Source organism: Sprattus sprattus, assembly GCF_963457725.1.
Source record: "Sprattus sprattus genome assembly, chromosome: 15".
NCBI lineage: Eukaryota > Metazoa > Chordata > Actinopteri > Clupeiformes > Clupeidae > Sprattus > Sprattus sprattus.
The window spans coordinates 27,730,890-27,753,675 of NC_137913.1; the positions used below are offsets into that span (position 1 = coordinate 27,730,890).

The following is a 22,786-nucleotide window of genomic DNA, read 5'->3' on the forward strand; positions in this document are numbered from 1 at the left end:
AGGCGTGTTCCCCAACAACGCCTACAACAAGAACCTCTACCAGACAAAAGAGGAGAACTACGGGGGCCTCTATTACCATGACAACACAATCGTTTCGGGGTCCCTGGAGGCCCTTATCCAGCATCTGGTCCCCACAGTGGACTACTACCCCGACGTGAGTCCACTCTGCTCTGCTTGGTCTCATGCAGTATCATGTGGTTTGGGGGGGGGGGGGGGGGATGTGTCATAGGCTTTTTATAAGTCACACAGGTTGATGTGAAGTTATTTATTTTCTCATTTGTCTCCTCTCTTTCTCTCATGCTATCTCTCTTTTTTTCTCTCCTTTATTTTCCCCCTTTCCTCTCTTCATCTCCCCCTCTCGCTCCCTCCCTCCTTCCCTATATCATTCTGTCTCCCTCTCCCTCCACAGAGGACGTATATCTTCACGTTCCTCCTGAGTTCCCGGGTCTTCATCCACCCCTATGAGCTCATGTCTAAGGTCTGCCACCTCTGTGTGGAGCACCAGAGACTCAGTGACCCTCAGGCTGACAAGGTACTGTCCCTGAGCACCCTGACATCACACTACAGCACTCCACCGTGAGATCCCACTTTTACATTCCAATATACAATACAGCACCCCAAGATCCCACTCCAGCATTCCAATATACAAAACAGCACACTGCAGCACTCCAATATACAATACAGCACATTGACATCATACTGTGGCACAACACAATACAGCACCCCGACATCACACCGCAGCGCACCAACATGGAGAATCCCCAAATGACACCACAACACCTTAATGTAGAATACAGCTCCCAGGAATCCCAACACAGTGCCCCAGCATGCTGCAACACTGCAATGTACAGCCCAGGATCAGTCTAAGTCACACTACAATATTTTACCACAGTCCTCCCAAGTCCCCTACAGGTGGAGTGTAATCACATCAATAATGCATGTCAGCTCCACAAGGTACAGAACAGCCCTGCCAATGTACAACACAGCACCCAGGCACATGGCACAGCCTGAGCGTACAGCACAGCCCCTTGGCCAGATAGAGACGTGGACATGTTTACGTAACTGTTCTCTGCTGGAAGTCACGCATCCATAGCTAGTGGCTACTGGCCGTCCTGCTTCTGTTAATGGCCCTGGGCCTGGGAAGTTTCAGTACATTGTGTCGCTGACACATGGCTATGCTTGTGACTGGTGTGTGTCTGTCCATGCATTTGTGTGTGTTTGTATGTTTTTATATGTGTGTGTTTGTTTTCACATGCATGTGTCTGTGTGTGTTTATATGTGTGTGTTTGTTTTCATGTGTGTCTGTGTATATGTGTGTGTTTATATATATGTGTGTGTGTGTGTGTGTCTTCATGTGTGTGTGTATGTTCCCTCTGTAGACGAGGCTCAGGAAGATCGCTCCTAAGGTCCTGCAGTTGATCACTGAGTGGACGGACACGTTCCCCTACGACTTCCGTGACGAGAGGATGATGAGGAGCCTGAAGGAACTCACCCAGCGCCTCGCCAGTGGTGATGAGGTAAGACACACACACACACACACACACACACACACACACACACACACACACACACACGGACATTGATGAGCATTGCCTTACTCTCTGGAAGTTGAACCAAGATCAATTTGAATCAACTGCTTCGCTGCCACGTCATTAGCATAGCGCTAGTGGTGTCACTGCTCTGCTCCCACGTCATTAGCGTAGCGTAGCGCTAGTGGTGTCACTGCTCTGCTCCCACGTCATTAGCGTAGCGTAGCGCTAGTGGTGTCACTGCTCTGCTCTCTCGTCATTAGCGTAGTGCTAGCGGTGTCACAGTTAATGAAAGGGAAAGAAATGAAGCTTGAAGCAGCCCTGTCCTCAGGAGCGCAAGAAGGGAAGGTGCTGGGGACAACATGTGGTGTTTGGAGCAGGAGTCTCAGCTGGGGGATGGGACAGGCGAGACGCCTGGAGACGTGTGTGTGTGTGTGTGTGTGTGTGTGTGTGTGTGTGTGTGTGTGTGTGTGTGTGTGTGTGTGTGTGTGTGTGTGTGTGTGTGTGTGTGTGTGTGTGTGTGTGTGTGTGTGTGTGTGTGTGTGTGTGTGTGTGTGTGTGTGTGTGTGTCGGAGGGGGGGAGGGTGACGAGTCACAAAACCGCTCATGGGAGGCCCGACAGTGTTGAATGAAAAGCTCCATTGTCACTAGGGGCCCGTGTGTCTGTGTGTGAGAGTGTGAGGATTTGTGTGTGTGTGTGTATGTATGTGTGTGTGTGTGTGTGTGTGTGTGTGTGTGAGGTGGGGGGGGGAGTGGCTGGCAGCTTTTGTCCTGGCCACCTCTCCTCCTTTAGCCAGCATTTGAATTGTTCCCCAATCGCTGACTCTGGTATCAGAGGCTTAAGGGCCTTATATAGTACACAAAACGGTCGTGTCGGATGGTTGGACAGTGGGCGGGCGGCCGGATAGTACGTACTAGTTAGCATTTGTATCCCTTTATAGTACTCCAACGGCTGTGGGTGCTGAAAACAATTCTCTTCCACAACAGTAGGGGGAGTAACGGTTTAAGTCCCGAAAGACAAGCTACCCCATGACGTCTTTGTGCGATGGAAATCGTTAGTTGGCTTTACCTGTCCTCCACAACAGTCAATTTCTACTCTCCCACCAGCTGCCACTACTCAAATGCAACAGGTGTCAGATACACAATATTGTGACTGTGTCTAATGCTATATAGACACCTGATAGGGCAAACTTATCTTTATCATGGGAGAATGCGGGGGAGTAAAATGCTCCCGAAGTAGATTACATGTTTTTAACTTCGGGGTTAATTCCCTTTCGTCTACTGCTGGCTAGTTAATACATAGCCTACAGACAGCCGGAAAGGTTAATAAACAGAATGAAATAGCTACACATTACACACTATGTTTTAATAAAAACCCACGTTACTCACATACTGGTTAACACTGTTTGTTACAGCACATAAACGTTTGTCGCTACATCCAAACTGCGTCACCGTTGTCCCTCCCTGTATCTGCTCCAGCCGCACCATTTTACTTGCAATGTGAATCATTGCCATTTGTTGCACCTTAATCATTGCCATTTGTTGCACCTTAATCATTTTCTACAAACATGATATGCGGTGTAGTAAACTGAGACTCTATTCACTAGGCCTACTGCACAAAAACTAGACACGTTTGCAACGTTTGAAATGAAGTAGGTAAAACAACTTTCGCCAATATCTCCGTAAGGGAGATGGGTTGTGTGCTCAAATTTCCTGGGATCAAAGAAATTCATGTATTCATGTGCAGACTAAAAATCACGTCTCAGGATTTCTGCGCAAGCACGTTATTTCGGGTGTCTCAACTGTAACTAATACCACTGTCATATAATTATGAGTTCAGTAAAATACGGAGCAAACTCAGTTTTCTACCGTTGTTGAAACACATCTTTAATTGCCGTCGCTCATGCTGGTTCTCTGGCAGTAGGCTACTTGGGCCGGCTCATGTATTGTGATATACAGGGAATAGTTTTCAAGGAAAGGATCTGCGCCTTTGACAGTGGCTGTTATGCATATATGGATATAAAGGTAATGAAACAGGAAATGCTAGGTCCAGAAATGTTAGTTTCCGGAGTTGATGTCGTATGGAAATGAGGTTGTAGTGTGCCAATCACGGCCAAGGAGTATCCGTCGCCATGAGCGGACCGACAGAAATTTTTGCGGGGACACGGAGAGCTGTCCGACGTCTCTGGAGAGCACGGAGAGGGCGTTTCAGCTACCGGAGAAGGCGTTTCACTTACCTGAAGGCGTTCCTATGTGCCCAAAAACGTGTCGTACGGAGTAGCATAAAAATGCCTTTAGTGTTAACTCTGTGTGTCCACGTGTGTGTGTGTGTGTGTGTGTTTAAACACTTCCCCCCTTTTTCTTTTTTCACTGGTGGATGATCGTCATGCCTCTACTGTTTCTGAGTATTCCGTTTTAGATCTGCAGAAGTAGCTACAGACATTGTCTGCCCTTTTAAATGTTTTTCCTCTCTCAAGAACCATGAGTCAGTCTACAAGCTCAGCTCCTGCCACTGAAGTGATAGTTCTTGTTCCACCATGTAGGCTAACTAGCCCTCGTCCACAGCAAGCTGTCCTGGACGTTAAGGAGACGTTCTTTAATAATTGTATTAAGGGTCCTTCTGTCCCCAATGTCCTGTGCTCAGATGTTCCCCTTGACTGATTTGCCTTTCAGTCAGACTGCTCTCATGTCCTCAGGGAAGACATCTTTTGGTGGTCCGCAAGAACATTTGATTTTGTTACCATTAGTAGAGAGAATAAGATCAGTGTCTTCAGAAAACACAGACATACACGCACACACACGCACACACACACACACACACACATACACGCACATACACACACACACACACACACACACACACACACACACACACACACACACACACACATACACACACACTCAAACATACAGGTATCAGAAGGCTTATTAGCCTCAACACACACATTCACACACACACACACACACACACACACACACACACACACACACACACACACATACACACACACTCAAACATACAGGTATCAGAAGGCTTATTAGCCTCAACACACACATTCACACACACACACACACACACACACACACACACACACACACACACACACACACACACACAGATAGACAGAGATGTGTCATTGTATGTCCCTCTTACCCAGAGAAATTGGCCATCCTGTCATCACTTTACCCCGGTGACAAATTGAGTACAGGGAACATGTGTGAGTATTGATCAGCAATTGAGTCTTGGAGAAACAAGAATGTTGATCAAGGGGGCCGATTAGAGTGTTTGAGGTCATAGGTCCAGATCTGTCATGGTCAATGTGTGTGTGTGTGTGTGTGTGTGTGTGTGTGTGTGTGTGTGTGTGTGTGTGTGTGTGTTTGTGTTCATGTGTGTCAGTCCTTATAAGGGACAGTTTAGGATAGTAAGCATATAGCATCTGATTCTATAGCAGCTCTGACGCTGTAACTATAGCCCAATGCTAACATCACAATTAGTAACACTACACGTTCTGAGGCTATCCTAACCAGCACCATTGATCTTGTCATTGATCGGTCTGCTGAATAGACAAGGTATCGTTTCTGCAGTGGTCATGAGGAAAAGGTCTCTATATTCACCCTGTCCATCTGAATGCCCCTGTCTTCAGCTCTGGTTTGGACACTTTTGGAGGATCTGTGTTGTGTTGTGTTTTTTTTTTTTTGTAGCAAGATTTTTCAGGCAGATCTGAAGCAAGAAATCCATGTTCCCTTTTAAAGCTGTGTGTCTCCATCAGGAATGGCACCGTGACTGAGACTTATTAGGTGGAAAATATCTCTCGTCAAGCTTCCTCAGGAGCTCAGACCTTCTGCTCCAACTGGCCCCCCCAAAACAAGTCTCCCAACCTCCCACCCCCAGCAGATCAATGATGTGTGCATTGTGCCATCCTGCCTACTTGAGAGAGTGAGAGAGAGAGAAAGAAAAGAAAGAAAGAAAGAAAGAAAGAAAGAGAGAGAGAGAGAGAGAAGTGAATTCTGCATGACCTAGACGACTGGCTCTACCCACAGTCTGAGGCACGGAAACCTCAGACGGTTGGAGAACAGACCAGGTCTGTGTTTACTGACCAAGCATGGACAAGTTTAATTGTCCGGCATAAAACCCACAAGTAAGACAATGGGTCAGCAGAGCTGAGGGTTAATCTTTTTTTCTCTTATTCTCTGGAGAAGAAGAAGCATGAAGAGTAAACAAAAGCATGAGGGTAAACAAAAAACACACTGTCATGGCCTCTCTGTGTTTAGACATAGAGTTACGAATTCAAATTAAAAAGTGGCACGACACATGGCAGTCCGGCATGACAAACAGGTTACTTGTATTGCCAAAGCAGTTGTTAAATAGGAAGAGGAAGAAAATCAAAACCTAAAAGAGGAGTTCATTTCTTCAGGAGCCCTAGTGATGGCCTGGAGTGGCCTGTTGTGGCGGCCCTGCAGTGGCCAGGATTTGGCCGCCTCTCATCTGACCCAGGAAGTGTAGTCTGCTTCCTAGCGGGCGGGTGGACCGGCTGGGCCTCTTCCGTGCTGGGATCCAGGAATAGTTTCTTGGGATGAACATCTGTGCTCTGCGGTTCCCTTACAGCCGGCCCAGTCTCTCTGGCCCCTGGTTTATACACATACTGTCATTATGGATGCGGTTCTCCGCAGTTCTGCATGCCCGGAGACGAGCGTGAGTAGTGAGCAGTGGCCTGTTATCACAGCCGGCGGCTATGGGTCGTGATTCTTGAGTTTGTTATTCCTGGAACCAGAAGGAGGAACGGCGGAGGTGAAGAGGCACCTGCCTGGAACTGTTGTCTTCAGAGGCGGTACAGAGAGAGGGATGGATTAGGCGGAAGATACAGTGAGAAGGATAGGGATCAAGCAGGAGATGAATGGGACTTGACAAGGAATTAGGCTGAAGATAGAAACATTTGTGATAGAGAGAAAGACGGGAAGACAGAAAGAGAGATAGAGAGGTAAAGAAGGAAAAACATTGGGAGATACAGTAAGGGAGAAAGAGTGAGAGAGAATTCATGGCAGTGTTACCACGGAGCCAAAAAGAGCTTGGCTGTGGTCAAGGCCGTCTGTCACTCTGCCTATTGCCAAGGCGATGGGACCGTCTCAAAAGCAGCTTTTCAGCCATGGAGCTGGTAGCACCAGTGTGTGTGTGTGTGTGTGTGTGTGTGTGTGTGTGTGTGTGTGTGTGTGTGTGTGTGTGTGTGTGTGTGTGTGTGTGTGTGTGTGTGTGTGTGTGTGTGTGTGTGTGTGTGTGTGTGTGTGTGTGTGTGTGTGTGTGTGTGTGTGTGTGTGTGTGTGTGTGTGTGTGTGTGTGGGGCCCCCTGCAGTACTGTTGGAGAATGTCAGCTAGTTATCTCCAAGAGCGTTCCCCACTAAATATAGTGCTTGGCTCAGCTGGTGGTCGGCAAGGCAACCCGCCCGGCCATATGGCAAGCCTCTCTGATATGATGGTGTGTGTGTGTGTTGGGTGCTCACATGCAGGCCCTTCACTAGCTGGACAGTTTTTAGCTTTCAGTCAAACCGATGCATTTGACTTGACTTGTTTTCAAGACATAAGTACCTGGTTACCAATATTAGTAGATAGTACAGTAAGACAAAGTAGGATCATTTCATGTTTTGTGTTTTACGAAAACATTTCATACAGTCTTTTATTTTCAACACAGCACTTCTCAGAACCAACTGCTTGTTATCTGGTTGTGGGTCAGGTGGGTTCAGTGTAGCTTTCTAATACAAGGCAATGTTTTCTGTAGACTTGAAATGCATGCACACCACTCCCCCCCTTCGCTTTCTCTTCGACTACAATCTTCGGGTACTTGATTTATGGATTTACTTTATCAAGAGTTCGTCAGAAATGTCTGATTTCTCTCTCTTTCTCTCCCAGTGACACCCAGGAATTTATTATTGCTGTGTAGACATGCTCCACTCCAGTCTTCCTGCAACCTTGCACATACACACACACACACACACACACAGACACACACACACACACACACACACCCGCGTATGCACACACACACACACACACACACACACACAAGCATATACACAATCACACACACTGCCTTGTTGATTGATGAGGTCACTTTTCAATTTCTGGCCCAGCTATCTGAGTGACACACTGTCACCTCAGGAAGATGAAGGAAAGGAAAAGGGGAGGGAGGGGGGGATATGGATAAATAGTGAGAGAGGGAGGATAGCGTATGGAGAGGGAGATGGGGATAGAGAGAGGAAAAGGAGGATAGAGACAGAGAGAGGAGGATAGAGAGAGGGAGAGGGAGAGAGATAGATTGAGAATGTTGATCAGTGGCTTAGCTGGCTGTGTGGCCTCTCAACAATTCATCAAAATATAGCCTCCTGTCCAGAGACTGTTTGCGGAGGCCAGACACTCTTTCCCCTAGCTGTCTGTCTGTCTGTCTGTCTATCTCTCTCTTTGTCTTCACTCCCATTCAATGCAATTCAAACAAAGCTCATCATTGTAAAATGACAGATATAGGAGAAACACATAGAGACCAAGAGAGCCGAATACACCATCAACAAGAAGCTCATGTGAACACACAGAAACCTATAAATAACAACAGTATTGATTGTCCTGAGCTTTGTCCCTCTGTCCGCCTTGCTCTCTGCCTAGCTCTCTGCCTGTAGTCAGTGCCCAGAGCAGAGCTGGCAGTGTGATGAGCGACATGGCCATGTATGGAACTACTCTACGCAGAAAATAGGCTCACAAGTTTCACTTCCAGACCCTCTCTTGCTCTCTCTCTCTCTCTCTCCCTCCCTCCATCTCTTACTCCCCCTCCTTCCCTCTCTTCCTCTCTGTCTGCTTGTTACACAACCCTGCGGAGGAGAGGTTTGTTATATTATCTAATGTCATGCGATGCCGGAGCAGGAAAGGGCTCGGCTGCTGGCTGGGTTGGCCCCTCGGGCCCCAGTGTGCTCAGTCAGAGGGGCCGCTCCTGGGGTGGAGGCTGGGTGGCTGGGTGGCTGGGAGTACTGTACAGCTCTCGCAGACAGCTTATGTAACACGCCTTGGCCGTTTCACGAGAACAGCTGCCCCCCACCCTCACACACACACACACACTGTCCTGAGCCCCTATTTGAACAGGCCTGGCTGGATAGACTTATTTAAAAGCTCATGTGGTGGTGCTTAAGAGAGGCGGAATGGGGTGAGACGTAACAGGAGGAGGTGCTGGACGGGCTGCCTGTGTGGCCTTGGAGATATTGTCCTCGTACCCTCTCTCACTCTAGGCTTTAGGTGTGAAGGATGTTAATGTCATGTGTGTTTTACTTGTGTGTGGTTTTGTAAAAGTGTTAAGCCCCCCCCCCCCCCCCCTCTTTCTTATGCATGTGGTTACAGGGCTTTGCTCTGTATAGTAATGTATAAAATTGAATATTGCTTTAATAAACCCGTGTTAAACCTCTTTCTGTCACCAGTAGAACACAAAACACACTGACAATAATGGCTTTTCAGGAGATAATACTCTTTCATCTTGTGTAATAATTCTTCTCAACCATGCATCGTCTCTCTCTCTCTCTCTCTCTCTCTCTCTCCATCTCTCTCTCTTTCCCTCTCTCTCTCTCTCTCTCTCTCTCTCTCTCTCCCTTTCTCTCTGTCTCTGGTAGCTGTATCGTAAGGCCGTGCAGCAGGTGACCCAGGGGCTGATCCGAAGGCTAACCACACTCAGCCAGTACGAGGAGGCGCTGGCAAAGATCAGCGCCACGGCGACGGAGCGGCTGGCTGTGCTCAAGGCCAAGCCTCAGTCTGTGCAGCGCGACATCCTCAGCATCTGCAGCGACCCCTTCACCGTGGCCCAGCAACTCACACACATCGAGCTGGTGAGTGTGTGTGTCTGTGCCTGTGTGTGTGCTTATGTGTGTGCTTATGTGTGTGCCTTTGTGTGTTCCTGTGTGTGTGTGTGTGTGTGTGTGTGTGTGTTTAAGTTATGTTGTTTTGTACAGTAGGATGCTGCTTTTAGATGTAGCTTGAACAAATCTACACAAATCGAGTCCATTTGCTGGAGTGATGTTTGATGTGCACTGCAAGCTGCAAGCAACACCTCCAGAAAGACAGAGACAAATGTATTTCAAACGACAAAGCTCTTGCCATAAAAAAACATTCTTAAAGGTCACAAGCAACATTTCAGTACAGGTACTTAAAGCCGGGGAGATACGGCCTACTCACGTGTCGCCCTCCCGACTCTGTATCTGCTGACCACACAAACACCTTCTGAAGGACTACAAAGACTACAAACAATCCCAATAGAACATCACTGCTAGTGACCTGGGGTTGACCCCATTTAACTAAAACATCTCAAATGTAATTAACTAATGAGTCAATGCTTTCATCATTGCCACTCATTTAATTAAACCTGAACTCACTGCTCTAATATTCCCTAAGATTTATCTCCCTTTTATCATGTTTAAGTATACAGAATTGGTTCAAAGATACCTTGTTTTGTGACCTTGTTTTCGCGTGCCACTCACTATTAGTCCGATCCCGTCTGCTAGCTCACGTTCAGCCAATCGATTTGCCTGTGTCAGCGTCACATCTGGGACCTCATTGATCCAGTTATTGAGCCAGATTAATATCCCCCCCCCCCCCCCCCCCCCCCCCCCCCAAGGTGACCACTTCACTGATTTCTCAGCATTTGACTGATGACCCAGCTGATTAGAATTGACTTAATGTCTTTTTATAATAATTTTTTTATGCCTGCAGGAGAGATTAAGCTACATCGGACCGGAGGAGTTTGTCCAAGCCTTCGCACAGAAAAGCCCTCTGGACAATGATAAGGTAAGTCAAGAAAATCAGCTACCACGTGGGGTTGCACACAAATATGATGTACAGTAATAACAAAATAAAATGACGTAGACTCTTTGTACTATAAAGTATTAAACCCAAACAGTCTTTTTGGACTTTGTTTGTATTGCATACAGATTAAGTTGGCTGTCGACCCCAGACCACAGCTCAATAATCACTCATGTTGACCCCACAGGGTCAGAGCAAAGTCACCTCGTTCACACCGCACATGGACAACTCTCAGGCTCACCCTTGAAATAAAAATACCATCCTCTCCTTTCCTCTTTCTGGTCCTTCCTCCATCATTACAATTCCACATTCCAGCTTTTGTTTGGCTGTGTCTTAGCAACCACTCAGACGCAGTGGTCTGAGGAAATAAAAAGCAGGCTAAAAGTTTGCTCAGGTCGCGCTGCACATTCTTGGGAGCCTCTGTGGAGTGAATTGGCGGCATTTTCACCCTTTGTGTCCCGCTGGCTGCCTCCCTCGAAGGACGAGCTGAAGGTCGGGAGGGTGGAGGAGGGTGGAGGCCTCTCTGGCTGCCCATCAAAGGGAGGGCGGCAGGGGCGAGAGCGGCCATTGTGTCGGGGTGGTGTACTTCACGCTAAAGGAATGTGGGGAATGCAGAGAGGAGAGGGGATTTAGACTAATGTGTCAGCACACACATACACACACACGCACACACAGATGTATGCACATACTCAGATACATACAAACACACACACACACACACACACGCACGCACACACTCACACACAGATGTATGCGCATACTCAGATACATACAAACATACACACACATACATACCCACCCATGCTTGTACACACACACACACACACACACACACACACACACACACACACACACACACAGAGAGTGAGTGAATAGAGAGCATTGCTGCAGTCTTTAGTGTGCACTGAACCTGTGCTGGACCGTGCTGTGCATTGTTGAGCGTCATCAATCATGTAGGCTTGCTGGTTTTATGCGCGGGCTTGTCTCCATTCATGCTCCGAGAGAAACTCAGGTCTAGTTCCCATGGTTGAGTATGCAGACGGCACAGCAGCAGCATAGCACAGCACACACAGACAGACAGAGAGAGAGAGAGCGAGAGAGAGAGAAAAAAGAGAGAGAGAAAGAGAGGGTTATTCATGAGCTGGCTGGCTTAGCTCACCGAAACTGAGGTGGTCTGGATTGTCTAGTGATGAGGTAAGCCTGCAAACCAGTCCATTTGCGCCAACCATAAAATCCCCAGTGAAAGGGAACCGGTTCCGCTGTCAGACGGCTATCTCAGGTTCACTGGAATGAACACTAGGACAGTGAGTGGCCTGATCTAGGTGTTTGGACATAATTCATGGCAGGTGATTATAGTGATTGTGGGCTGTGGTCTTTTGGATCAGTTCATTTAGCAGGGTGGTGATTACAATGGTGACATGTTCTCTATAGATGGTGATTGTGTGCTTGTCTTGGTTATTATTTCTAAGTGATCATGTTTTAAAATTGATGTTTTTTCTTCCAGAACTGCTTCAGTGACCATAAGAAGGCCAGTAATCTGGAGGCGTATGTTGCCTGGTTCAACCGCCTCAGCTACCTGGTGGCTACAGAAATTTGCATGGTGAGATATAAGTGTGTGTGTGTTTGTGTGTGCTTGTATGTCTGTATTTGTGTGAAGTATGCTTAGCTTCAGATCTCTCCAGAGGTTAGAGTTCAATGCTAATGTTCTCATCCTGTTCGGGTTCCCTGTACAGGCCGTGAAGAAAAAGCACAGGGCGCGGGTCATCGAGTTCTTCATCGACGTGGCGCGCGAGTGCTTCAACATCGGCAACTTCAACTCGCTCATGGCCATCATTTGTAAGTGGAATTTAATTACACACATACACTCTCACTCACTCACTCACTCACCCCCCTCCTCCTCACTCTCTCTCACACACTCAAACTCAAACACACTCACACACACACACACACACACACACACACACACACACACACACACACACCCTGGCACGCATACACCTTGTTATGCTGCTTTCTTTTCCTTTATTTGCTTCACCAGTCTGCCTATCTGGTTGATGGAATGTGCCAGTCAGCACTGCATGATCCAGGCTAAGAAGGGCTCAGCCTTGGCACTGGTGCCCTCGTAAGCACCGGTCACACTCATGGGTTTAGCAGGGCACACACTCTCATACCTTCACCCCTGGGCCTTGGCACTGGTGCCCTCGTAAGCACCGGTCACACTCATGGGTTTAGCAGGGCACACACTCTTCATACCTTCACCTCTGGGCCTGGCTGCCTGTGCAGGCTAGGGGGTAAAAGTCATGGATGTGGTCATGGATGGAGGGGACAAGTAATGAATGCTTAAAGGTATAGTCCATAACCTGTTCATTTGACACATCTGATTGTCTTCTTATCAACAAGAGTCTATAGCTAGAGCTAGTGTATGTGGTTCATGGGCTTGAGTCTGTTGTGAATGTGTGGAGATTGTGTGTGTGTGTGTGTGCATGTGTGCGTGTGCATGTATGAGGATGGGGTGTTGTTTAGTAAGGGAGCTTCGAGGGGAGGCAGCTGGCTGGCTTACAACTGAGAGGGAGGGGTAGGAGTGTGTGTGTGTGGGGGGGGGGGGGGGGGCACCCAACATGCAGATGGTCAGCGCTGACCAGATAGAAAGAGACGGAGGTAAAAACAGCATTACATGAATTTGTGCAGACAATGTGTGTTTAACTAGAACTGCTAAATTGAATGAGAAATGCTTCTAATCCAGAGAGAGAATGCAAGTGGGAAAGAGACACAGAGAAAGGGGAAAGAAAGGAAAGAGAAAATGAAAGTGAAAGAGAGAGAGAGAGATAAAGAAAGAAAGAAAGAAAGAGAGAACTAGAGACAGGCATGTGTGGGGGGGCAGAGAGCGACAGAGAGAGAGAGACCAGCTGTCCCCGCCTGAGCTCTTGTCTCTGGAGACTCGGATGGCCTCAGGCACTGGGAGCCTTACACAAGTGCCACCATTGCCTCCCCTAATTCCAAACTCTACTCCCCCCCAACCCCCAACCCCCTTCCCCCCCACACACACACGCACAATCCCACCCCAGCTCTCCTGGGAGCAGCAGGATATTATTAAAGCTCCGGGAACAGAACAGGCATGTCATGGGAAAGGCTTTGGCTCCTGCCGTCATCTGTGTTTGTGTTCCCCTGGTCTGGCGTGTGTGACGTGCAACAGCAGCACAGAGTGACAGGGCTATGGTGTCGCCATCACACACAACACATATACTCCCTAAAACACATGTCACAGAGAAGGAGGGAAAGATGGACAGAAACAAACAAGGAAGGAGGGACAGGGAGAGAAGAAGAGAAGAGACAAAAGACAAAAGAACTCTCTGTTCTTCTCCCTCTCTTCTCTCTCTGTTCTTCTCTCTCTCTTCTCTCTCTGTTCTTCTCTCTCTCTCTCTCGCTCTCCTTCAGTGGTTTCCCCAGAACCCATAGAAGAAAGGGAAGTGAGGACTTAGAGCTCAGTGTTGCTAGGACTGAGATAAAGAGATGATGTCTGTGTTGACTCTGCCTCCTTATGTGTAAGGTGGAGTGTGGTGTGGTCAGTCAGTGGAGTGTGTGATAACTCTATTGTTCTTGTCGAGTCAGCCCATAGGCCAAAGCAGTTTCATGAGAGCAGATCACAGCTGGTGCAGACACACACACACACACAGGGAGAGGGAGAGAGAGAGAGAGAGAGAGAGAGAGAGAGAGAGAGAGAGATAGCACATATACTCTAACTCACAACTGTTTTGAGTTTTGAAGGTTTAACCAATGGGAAAGTCATGTATTGACCTATTTTTCTCTGTGGGTGTGTGTGTGTGTGTGTGTCTCCATGTGAATTTCTACAGCTGGGATGAACATGAGTCCAGTGTCTCGTCTGAAGAAGACCTGGGGCAAAGTCAAAACAGCGAAGTTTGACATCCTGGAGGTAAGGAGGCGCTTTCATCTGCTATGACAAAGAGGGCTGTAAAACACAAACACACACACACACACACACACACACACACACACACCACACACACATTATGACTGAGGGGTGTGGGGACGATGAGCCAGCTTTTTGGAAGTGATGAAAAATGTATGTGTAAAGGAGGGAACCTGCCATTAGCTGGTGGGTGTGTGTGTGTGTGTGTGTGTGTTACTGTAACTGTGCAGGTGTGTGTGTAACTATTAAGTGTGGAGGTTGCGAGTGTGTTTATGTCTGAATATGTGTGTGTGTGTGTGTTGGCACACAGGCCAGAGGATGCTAAATCATGAGCTCTGGCTGTTTGTTGAGCCTGAGAGAGTGTGTAGGCCGAAGCGTGACTCATACCTGCTGCCCACTGCCATCTGTTAAACGGAGAGAGCCCTGCCCTGTTGTTTTTCTCCTCTTCCTCCTCCTCCTCCTCCTCCTACGCTCCTCTTCCTACCCGCTTCGTTCTTCGAAAATACAGATCAGAGCAGTTCTCTACAATTACGTTTGAACATACTTGATAATAATGGATCTTGCGCAGTTAAGTAGGATGGAAATTATTCCATGGTTCCGTCATGCAGCTTGCCGACTGTCTTTCAGTAAGGGCATTCTGCATTGTCTGCCTTAATTAGGTTGTGTGTGTGTGTGTGTGTGTGTGTGTGTCTGTGTCTGTGTCTGTGTCTGTGTGTGTGTCTGTGTCTGTGTCTGTGTGTCTGTGTGTCTGTGTCTGTGTGTGTGTCTGTGTCTGTGTCTGTGTGTGTGTCTGTGTGTCTGTGTCTGTGTCTGTGTGTGTGTCTGTGTCTGTGTCTGTGTCTGTGTCTGTGTGTCTGTGTGTGTGTCTGTGTGTGTGTGTCTGTGTGTCTGTGTGTGTGTGTCTGTGTCTGTGTGTCTGTGTTTGTGTGTTAAGAGAGCTCAACACATAGAGCAACCAGAGAAGAGATTGCTGTTTGTTTCACCGAGATTAGATGTGAAATCTGCTGATGTTACAGAGCCCAGATCACAGATGGGTCCCTGCTGTATGGCAGGAGGATGGGGCTCAGTTGATTTTGTTCGTCAGGTAATTGGTACACATAACGAGGCAAAGGCTAATTGATCAGCACACACCACGCCTCGCCACCTGCTGTTCGACTCAATCAAAGGGTTTAATGCACCTTGATGTGCAAATATTCTAAGACGTCTGTCTGTGTGAGTTTGTGTTAACTTGTGTGTGTACGTGTTTGAGTTTGTGTTCTCGTGTGTGTGTGTGTGTGTGTGTGCGTGCGTGTGCGTGGGAGCCTGCGCGTGTGTGTGAGAGGAAACCAACAGCTGTCTCTACCCCCTCTCCCACTCTCTGATGATGTGAGGAGAGGAGATGATATTAAAGAGGTGCATTTGGTCTTCACTGTTCACTCAGAGAGAACGTGAGTGAGTGAGAGAGAGGGTGTGTGTGTTTGCTTGTGTGTGTGTGTGTGTGTGTGTGTGTGCTTGTATGTGTGTGTGTGTGTGTGTGTGTCTGTGCTTGTCTTGTCTAATGTATCCTTGGGTGCATCCTGAGGTCAGTGCAGAATTGGCCTCTGACGGTTCAGGCGTCTTTGTGGCCTCTGGCTGCTGATGGCTGGAGGATCTGGAGGCCTTAATGCCTGTGTGGGTAAGGAGCCCGGGGGAGCATTAGAGTCCCACCCAGACACCCAGAGACCTGGGAGATCACATCACATCACATCAGCTCAGATCACATCAGTTCAGCTCAGCTCAGCTCAGCTGCTGCCCAGGGAGACATGACAGAGGATGGAGAGAGGTGGGGAGGGAGGGACAGGTAGAGGAGGACAGTGATGCTGAATCTGACTCAATGTCCATCGCGTCCAAACAAGTTTCGTTTATATGTATGTGTGTGTGTGTGTATGTGTATGTGTGTGTGTGTGTGTGTGTGTGTGTGTGTGTCTCTGTGTGTGTGTGTGTGTGTGGGTGTGTTTTTTACTAATCTCTACTGACAGACTCTGCAAAACACAGTTCCTTAACACTCTCTCTCTTTTTCTTTCTCTCTCTCTCCTTCTGCAGCATCAGATGGATCCTTCCAGTAACTTCTATAACTACCGGACATCGTTGCGTGGAGCTACACAGAGATCCATCACAGCCCATAGCAGCAGAGAGAAGGTGAGTCCACACGCACACGCACACGCACACGCACACGCACACGCACACGCACACGCACACGCACACGCACACTCACACTCACACTCACACTCACACTCACACTCACACTCACACTCACACTCACACTCACACTCACACTCACACGCACACGCACACGCACACGCACACGCACACGCACACGCACACGCACACGCACACGCACACTCACACTCACACTCACACTCACACGCACACGCACACGCACACGCACACGCACACGCACACGCACACGCACACGCACACGCACACGCACACGCACACGCACACTCACACTCACACTCACACTCACACGCACACGCACACGCACACGCACACGCACACGCACACGCACACGCACACGCACACGCACACGCACACGCACACGCACACGCAGCAACAGCAGAGGTGGTGAGCAATGTTCCCTCTAAGCTGCGCACGGCCGCGCAGGCCAGCCTGAAGTGGCCGCGCAATAGATTTTTCAGACCGCGGACATTTTTCAGACCATACAAACGAAGGCTTAAAAATCTGAGCATCAAAGCGGATGTAGGCCAGGTAATTAACATTTAAAATACTGACATGTCTGACAACCAAGCCGGATGTGCGTTAGAATGTTTACATACAAAGTTTCCTTTAGCTCTCTTGCCGGGCTCTGCTCCAGCAGTTATAGGCTACCATGGCGAAAAGAAAGGCAGAGCAGGTGCCCCAGAAAAAGGTCTGCCTAACTGCCTGTTTAAATACATGAGCGGCTACATGAAATAGTCCAAACTGACTCAGGTAGGATACAACTTTTAGACGTATTTATTTACATATACTCGGAGGCAAACGCGAAAAGAGTTCGCTCGAAAACAGTGCAGTGAACAAAAGTGACTTATTCTGTTTGTCCTTTAAGTTGTGAGCACTTGGATGCCCGCTTCCCTGTAAAATTAGCTGAGTGGATTGCCTTTGAGCCGGACACGTTGGATCGTGCAGTTAGAGAATTTGATCATGGGCTGAATGACGTGACCAATCTGGCGAAAAGGTTCGAAGCGCTTCTGGAGGAAGCATAATATGCGGTCCCGGGACGCATTTGTCAACAATACAACGAATTCAAGTTCATGGTTAATGAAAAAAGGTGGTCTATGAAAAGTGAGCATTTTCCAGATCTGGTACAACTTCTTGACATTTGTGGCACATTCCAAGCATTTAGCGCCAACTGTGAACGCGGTTTCAGTCTAATGAATGCCACTAAGACAAAATCGAGAGGCGAGAAGATTTGAGGTAGAAATTCATTCAAATTCAGATGTTCTACAGAGGTAGAAGTTGCTATTTTTATATAGTTTCTCAAAAATAGGCTTAGTTCATCAAGTGCCTCTATATTTACTTTCCTGTGTGCTCTGCTGGCATGAATGATTATAAATGGAGAATAACGTGATTCACCTTTACTGTAATAGTTCCCGTCATGACTGTCTCTCCCAAAACACTGCATTAGACTATCTTTAGACTGCATCTAGCCCTAATCAGCCGTCTTCCTCTTTGTGATGTGAGTTTCTATTTATTGTGGAAGGGTCTCTTGATTTTCCCATGATTCATTGGCGCAGGGTTCTCTTGGCCAACTGCATTGCTGTAACTGTATGACGCCACACACACACACACACACAATTAGAGTGCTGTTGTTTTGATGGCGCTAAGAAAAAAGAAAAGCGGGGCCCTGTTTTGGGGCTAACACATGCAATCAGAGATGAAGGACATCCCATCGCCAGTCTCGGGCTTTGAAGTGTGGGAGCCAAACAGGCCACTTTTGGGTTCATTCTTGTGTTGTGTGTGTGTGTGTGTGTGTGTGTGTGTGTGTGTGTGTGTGTGTGTGTGTGTGTGTGTGTGTGTGTGTGTGTGTGTGTGTGTGTGTGTGTGTGAGTCTGCATTGCTCTGTGTGTGCGTGTGCGTGTGTGTGTGGAAGAGGTTGATGTACACGTGCCATTTTTGGCTGTTGTGAATATATGAACTATGCACATACACAAACAAACATATCTAAATGACACCGGAATCCTAAGAACCTTCATTGGCATTCACACAGACACTCACAAACACACACACACACACACACACACACACACACTGTAAGGCTGCGGTTAAGTGCTGGGTTGTGTTTTGGACGGACATTTGAAGCTGGGAGGTGAAAGGTCAGACCATAAACAGGGTCTACCACAGAGACCAGACGTCAGAGAACGGACTGTTTCCTTTTCTGCTGGGCTCCATTCCTTTCTGAGAGGGGGGGGTCAAGCAAAAAGTGAGAGAGACTGGGGGGACAAAAGAGAAGGAGAGAGAGAGAGAGAGAGAGAGAGAGAGAGAGAGAGAGGAAGGGACAGAAGGAGAAAATGAGTGAGAGAGAGAACACAACATGGCCTGCAGCCAGATCACAGAATGTTCCCTCTGTCAGTCAACACTCTGGGCTCTCTCCCTCCCGCTCCGCTTGCCTACCCCCGACCCGACCCGACCCAACAGGATCCAAAGCAGAGCCAGCTGAGGACACGCAGTGCTCCAGAACCTGCCCCCCCCCCCCTCCTATCCTTAAACCTACACGTTTCTGTTCAGCCCTTTGTCCAGAACCAAGCCCAAAACCACCCAGTGCCAGCCTGCGTCCAGAACCATGCCCAAAGCCTACACCTTTAAACCGAGTTCTCTGTCCGAAACCCTGCCCAAAATGAGCCAACCCAGCGGTGTAGCGCCCCCGGCAGACGGTAGTCCTTCTGTCCAGCAGGACCCAGCAGTCAGTCAGGAACCCCAGGAACCGGTTCAAGTGGCCTGACACCAAACGTCAACATCACTGATTTGTTTAGTTATTTACTGCTGGTAGGAGTCACATCACAGTGGGTTTCTTTTCTTTTCTTGTGTTTTGGAGACACTGAGTGGGAGCCTCACACACACACACACACACACACACACACACACACTTGCGTGGGTGAGGGGTCAGAGGATGGAATGTCCCTAATTCTACTTCCTCTGGTGGCTACTTATGTTCTGTGTGTGTGTGTGTGTGGGGGGGGGGGGGGGGGGGGTCTTCTTAGCAGCTCCTTACAAGGCAAATGCCACATTGTTTTTATTTACTCTGACTGTTCCTGGAAGAGCAGTTACATAAGTGAAGTTCTTTTTGCAACTGAAATGCAGACGTGAGGACGTCTTTGATAGCACATATTGGGGAAGTCAAGTGAACAGATATTTCGGTAGCTTTAATCTGTCTCCTTGTGTGTGTGTTCGAGAGAAACAAACTGATAACACAGAGCTGTAAAAAGCTGTGCAAACGGGAGCACAAACATATCACTTTTCATTGTGTGTCTGCACTGTGTGTGTGTGTGTGTTTGCCAGAGAACATTGTGCTTTGTTTACAGTACACTTGGTTAAGTAATGGTCTGTGTGAGATATAGGCCATCTTGTCTGTGTGTACGTGTGTGTGTGTGTTTGTGTTTGTGTGTGTGTGTGTGTGTGTGTGTACGTGTTACCGCTTCAGCTGGGACATCTGGGCTGTTCCTCCCTCTGTATTCCTTAAATACTATAATACTATTTCCACTGTGCAAATATTATCTGCGTGGTGTGTGTGTGGGTGCTTGTGTGTGTGTGTGTGTGTGTGTGTGTGTGTGTGTGTGTGTGTGTGTGTGTGTGTGTTGGTGTCAAATTTCCCCCTTAGACTGAAATAAAGCAGCAGCTTTATTTCAAATGTTTTCTTTTTTAGTTGCGCAGTGCTTTGAGAAAAAGAGCAAAAGGTCATGCATTACAATAATCCATCTAAGTCGTGCCTGTGAGTTGTGGTGTTGTGAGAGAGAGTGTGGACAGGTGTCTGGCCACTGGTTGGGCCTGTTTCTGTGGGGTTATCAGGCCAGACATCTCAGCAGCACAATCCCATGGGCCTCAGACTGTTTGACAATGGGGGAGGTGAAGACGTCTGCACTGATACTGCTAATGCATTCTTTTTAACCCCACCCTACCTTCTGTCTTTTTGTTATTTAAAAGACGTGATATGAAAAAGATAATCTTATCATAAAGTGATTTCTAAAATTCTCTCTCTCCCTTCTTTTTTTCTTTCAGATTGTCATTCCCTTCTTCAGTCTTATGATTAAAGACATCTACTTCCTCAATGAGGGCTGTTCCAACAGGCTTCCTAATGGCCATGTCAACTTTGAGGTGAGTGGCAATGGAGGCTCTGCTGGAAACTTGCAGTAATGGTTACTATGGAAACCAGTGCTAAGCACTTGTCCCTCTCCCCTTCCTGCTTTATCTTGCGTCAGAGGGAGAGTTTGTGTTTATAGATCCAAAACACTCACATACCATGGCAACAAAAAGACCCATGTTTTCTGCTAGTTGAAAACACACTCCAACACATACTGTCACACACATACACACACACACATGTGCGCACACACACATACTTCCTCTGGTTGTGATGGAAAGGGGAAGTATCACTTTAAGCTTCAACTCAGATCTTGAAGGAAAATTCACTGTGTGTGTGTGTGTGTGTGTGTGTGTGTGTGTGTGTGTGTGTGTGTGTGTGTGTATGTGTGAATACATCTATGAGTGTGTGTGTTTGTGTATTGTGTCGTAGTGCTGCTGACACTCTGTGTGTGTGTGTTTGTGTGTCCTGCAGAAATTCTGGGATCTGGCGAGGCAGGTGAGCGAGCTGATGACCTGGAAGAAGGTGGAGTGTCCGTTTGAGAAGGACCGCAAGATCCTACAGTACCTGCTCACCGCTCCTGTTTTCAGTGAGGATGGTAAGAAAACACACACACACACACACTCACAAAGAAATGCTTAAAGGCAGTCCTGCCTGTATAGCCATCCACACACACACAAAAACACACACACACACACACACTGTAGTAGAGAGACATAAAATAAGTGATTGATCATACCTTGCCGCCCCTGACACGCCCCCACACCTCTAGTGTGTCTGAGGCAGACACTGATCCAGAGGAATGCAGAGTGTCTGGCCAGAGTGCACCGTGAAGACTAGACTACAGTACAGCAGTACAGCGCCGCACCAGTCTCTCTCTGGGCCCAAGCCATTACAACAGCTCCTCATTCTTTAGTCTATCCCTCCCCATCCTCTCTCTTTCTTTCTTTCTTTCTCTCTCACTCCTTGTCTCTCTTTTTTTGTCTCGGTCTGTCTCTGTCTATTTCCCTTTCTCAATTCGTCTTGATCTCCATTTCTCTCTCTCTCTACCTCTTTCTCTGTCTCTCTTGTCTCGCTCTCACTCGCTCTCGCTCTCTCTTACTTTACAAACCCTCTGTTCGTCAAGAGATAAGCCCATGGTAGTGATTAGCCCCAATCATGTGCGGGGTCAGCGCAGACTTCCCATAATCCCCGGCTGCTTTCGAGCGCTCTCAGTAGGCCACAGGTGTCTGGCGTCTCCTGGTTGCATAACAGCAGAGGACTACTTGTGTGCCAGATTCTCCACTGGAGGGCCAAACACCACTCATCTGGCTCAGGCTCCAAGTAGAAACACACTCATGACACACACACGCACACACACACACACACACACACACACACACACACCGCACAGCCACTGCACACCCACACACACACACACACACACACACACCGCACAGACACACACACACACACACACTCACACCGCACAGACACACACACACACAGACCTGCATGCATGCACGCACACACACATGCACGCACACACAAACACATAGAGAGAGAGAGAGAGAGAGAGAGAGAGACACTCGGAGGAATGACAGATCGAAACCAGACGAAAGACTGAAAGGTGTTGTAATCTGTACTGATAACCATCAGAATGCTGTTTACTTATTCATACTCTCTCTCCCTCTCTTTCTCTCTGTCTCTCTCTTTCAGCTCTGTGTCTGGCATCCTATGAGAGCGAAGGACCGGAGAACAACATGGAGAAGGACAGGTGGAAGTCTCTGAGGTGAGTTCAGCAGTGTGTGAGTGTGTGAGTGTGTGTGAGAGAGAAAGAGAGCGAGAAAGAAAGACGGCTTATTGTCTCCAGGAACAATGTTGTGTGTGTGTTTGTGTGTGTGTCTGACAGAGAGAGAGAAAGAGAGAAAGAAAGAAAGAAAGAAAGAAAGAAAGAAAGAAAGAAAGAAAGGAGGGTGATAGTCTCTAAGGTGAGATCAGGACAATGTTCTCTGTGTGTGTGTGTGTGTGTGTGTGTGTGTGTGTGTGTGTGTGTGTGTGTGTGTGTGTGTGTGTGTGTGTGTGTGTGTGTGTGTGTGTGTGTGTGTGTGTAAAGCACAGATGGGTGTCCTGGGAGGGTACAGTCCTCTCTTCAGTGCCCAGTCCACAGTCACGTTTTCTGATATCAGTCCAGAACCATTCCCCTTGCGTAGCCT

At 47.9% G+C, this 22,786-nt stretch overlaps 1 protein-coding gene across 1 annotated transcript in view; it reads left to right on the top strand.

The window, feature by feature from the left end:
• rasgef1ba (RasGEF domain family, member 1Ba) overlaps positions 1 to 22,366 on the top strand; it is a gene marked incomplete at its 3' end in the record, with an annotated part of 27,306 nt that extends 4,940 nt beyond the window's left edge. The window contains exons 2-13 of the mRNA XM_080853092.1: positions 1 to 154; positions 410 to 532; positions 1,380 to 1,517; positions 9,168 to 9,380; positions 10,261 to 10,335; positions 11,855 to 11,950; positions 12,084 to 12,186; positions 14,202 to 14,281; positions 16,340 to 16,435; positions 20,510 to 20,605; positions 21,066 to 21,189; positions 22,290 to 22,366. The exon at positions 1 to 154 is cut by the window's left edge and continues 29 nt beyond it. Coding sequence (XP_080709218.1) covers positions 1 to 154; positions 410 to 532; positions 1,380 to 1,517; positions 9,168 to 9,380; positions 10,261 to 10,335; positions 11,855 to 11,950; positions 12,084 to 12,186; positions 14,202 to 14,281; positions 16,340 to 16,435; positions 20,510 to 20,605; positions 21,066 to 21,189; positions 22,290 to 22,366 — 1,375 coding nt within the window. The remainder of the gene's footprint in view (positions 155 to 409; positions 533 to 1,379; positions 1,518 to 9,167; positions 9,381 to 10,260; positions 10,336 to 11,854; positions 11,951 to 12,083; positions 12,187 to 14,201; positions 14,282 to 16,339; positions 16,436 to 20,509; positions 20,606 to 21,065; positions 21,190 to 22,289) is intronic.
• Positions 22,367 to 22,786: the final 420 nt, after the last annotated feature.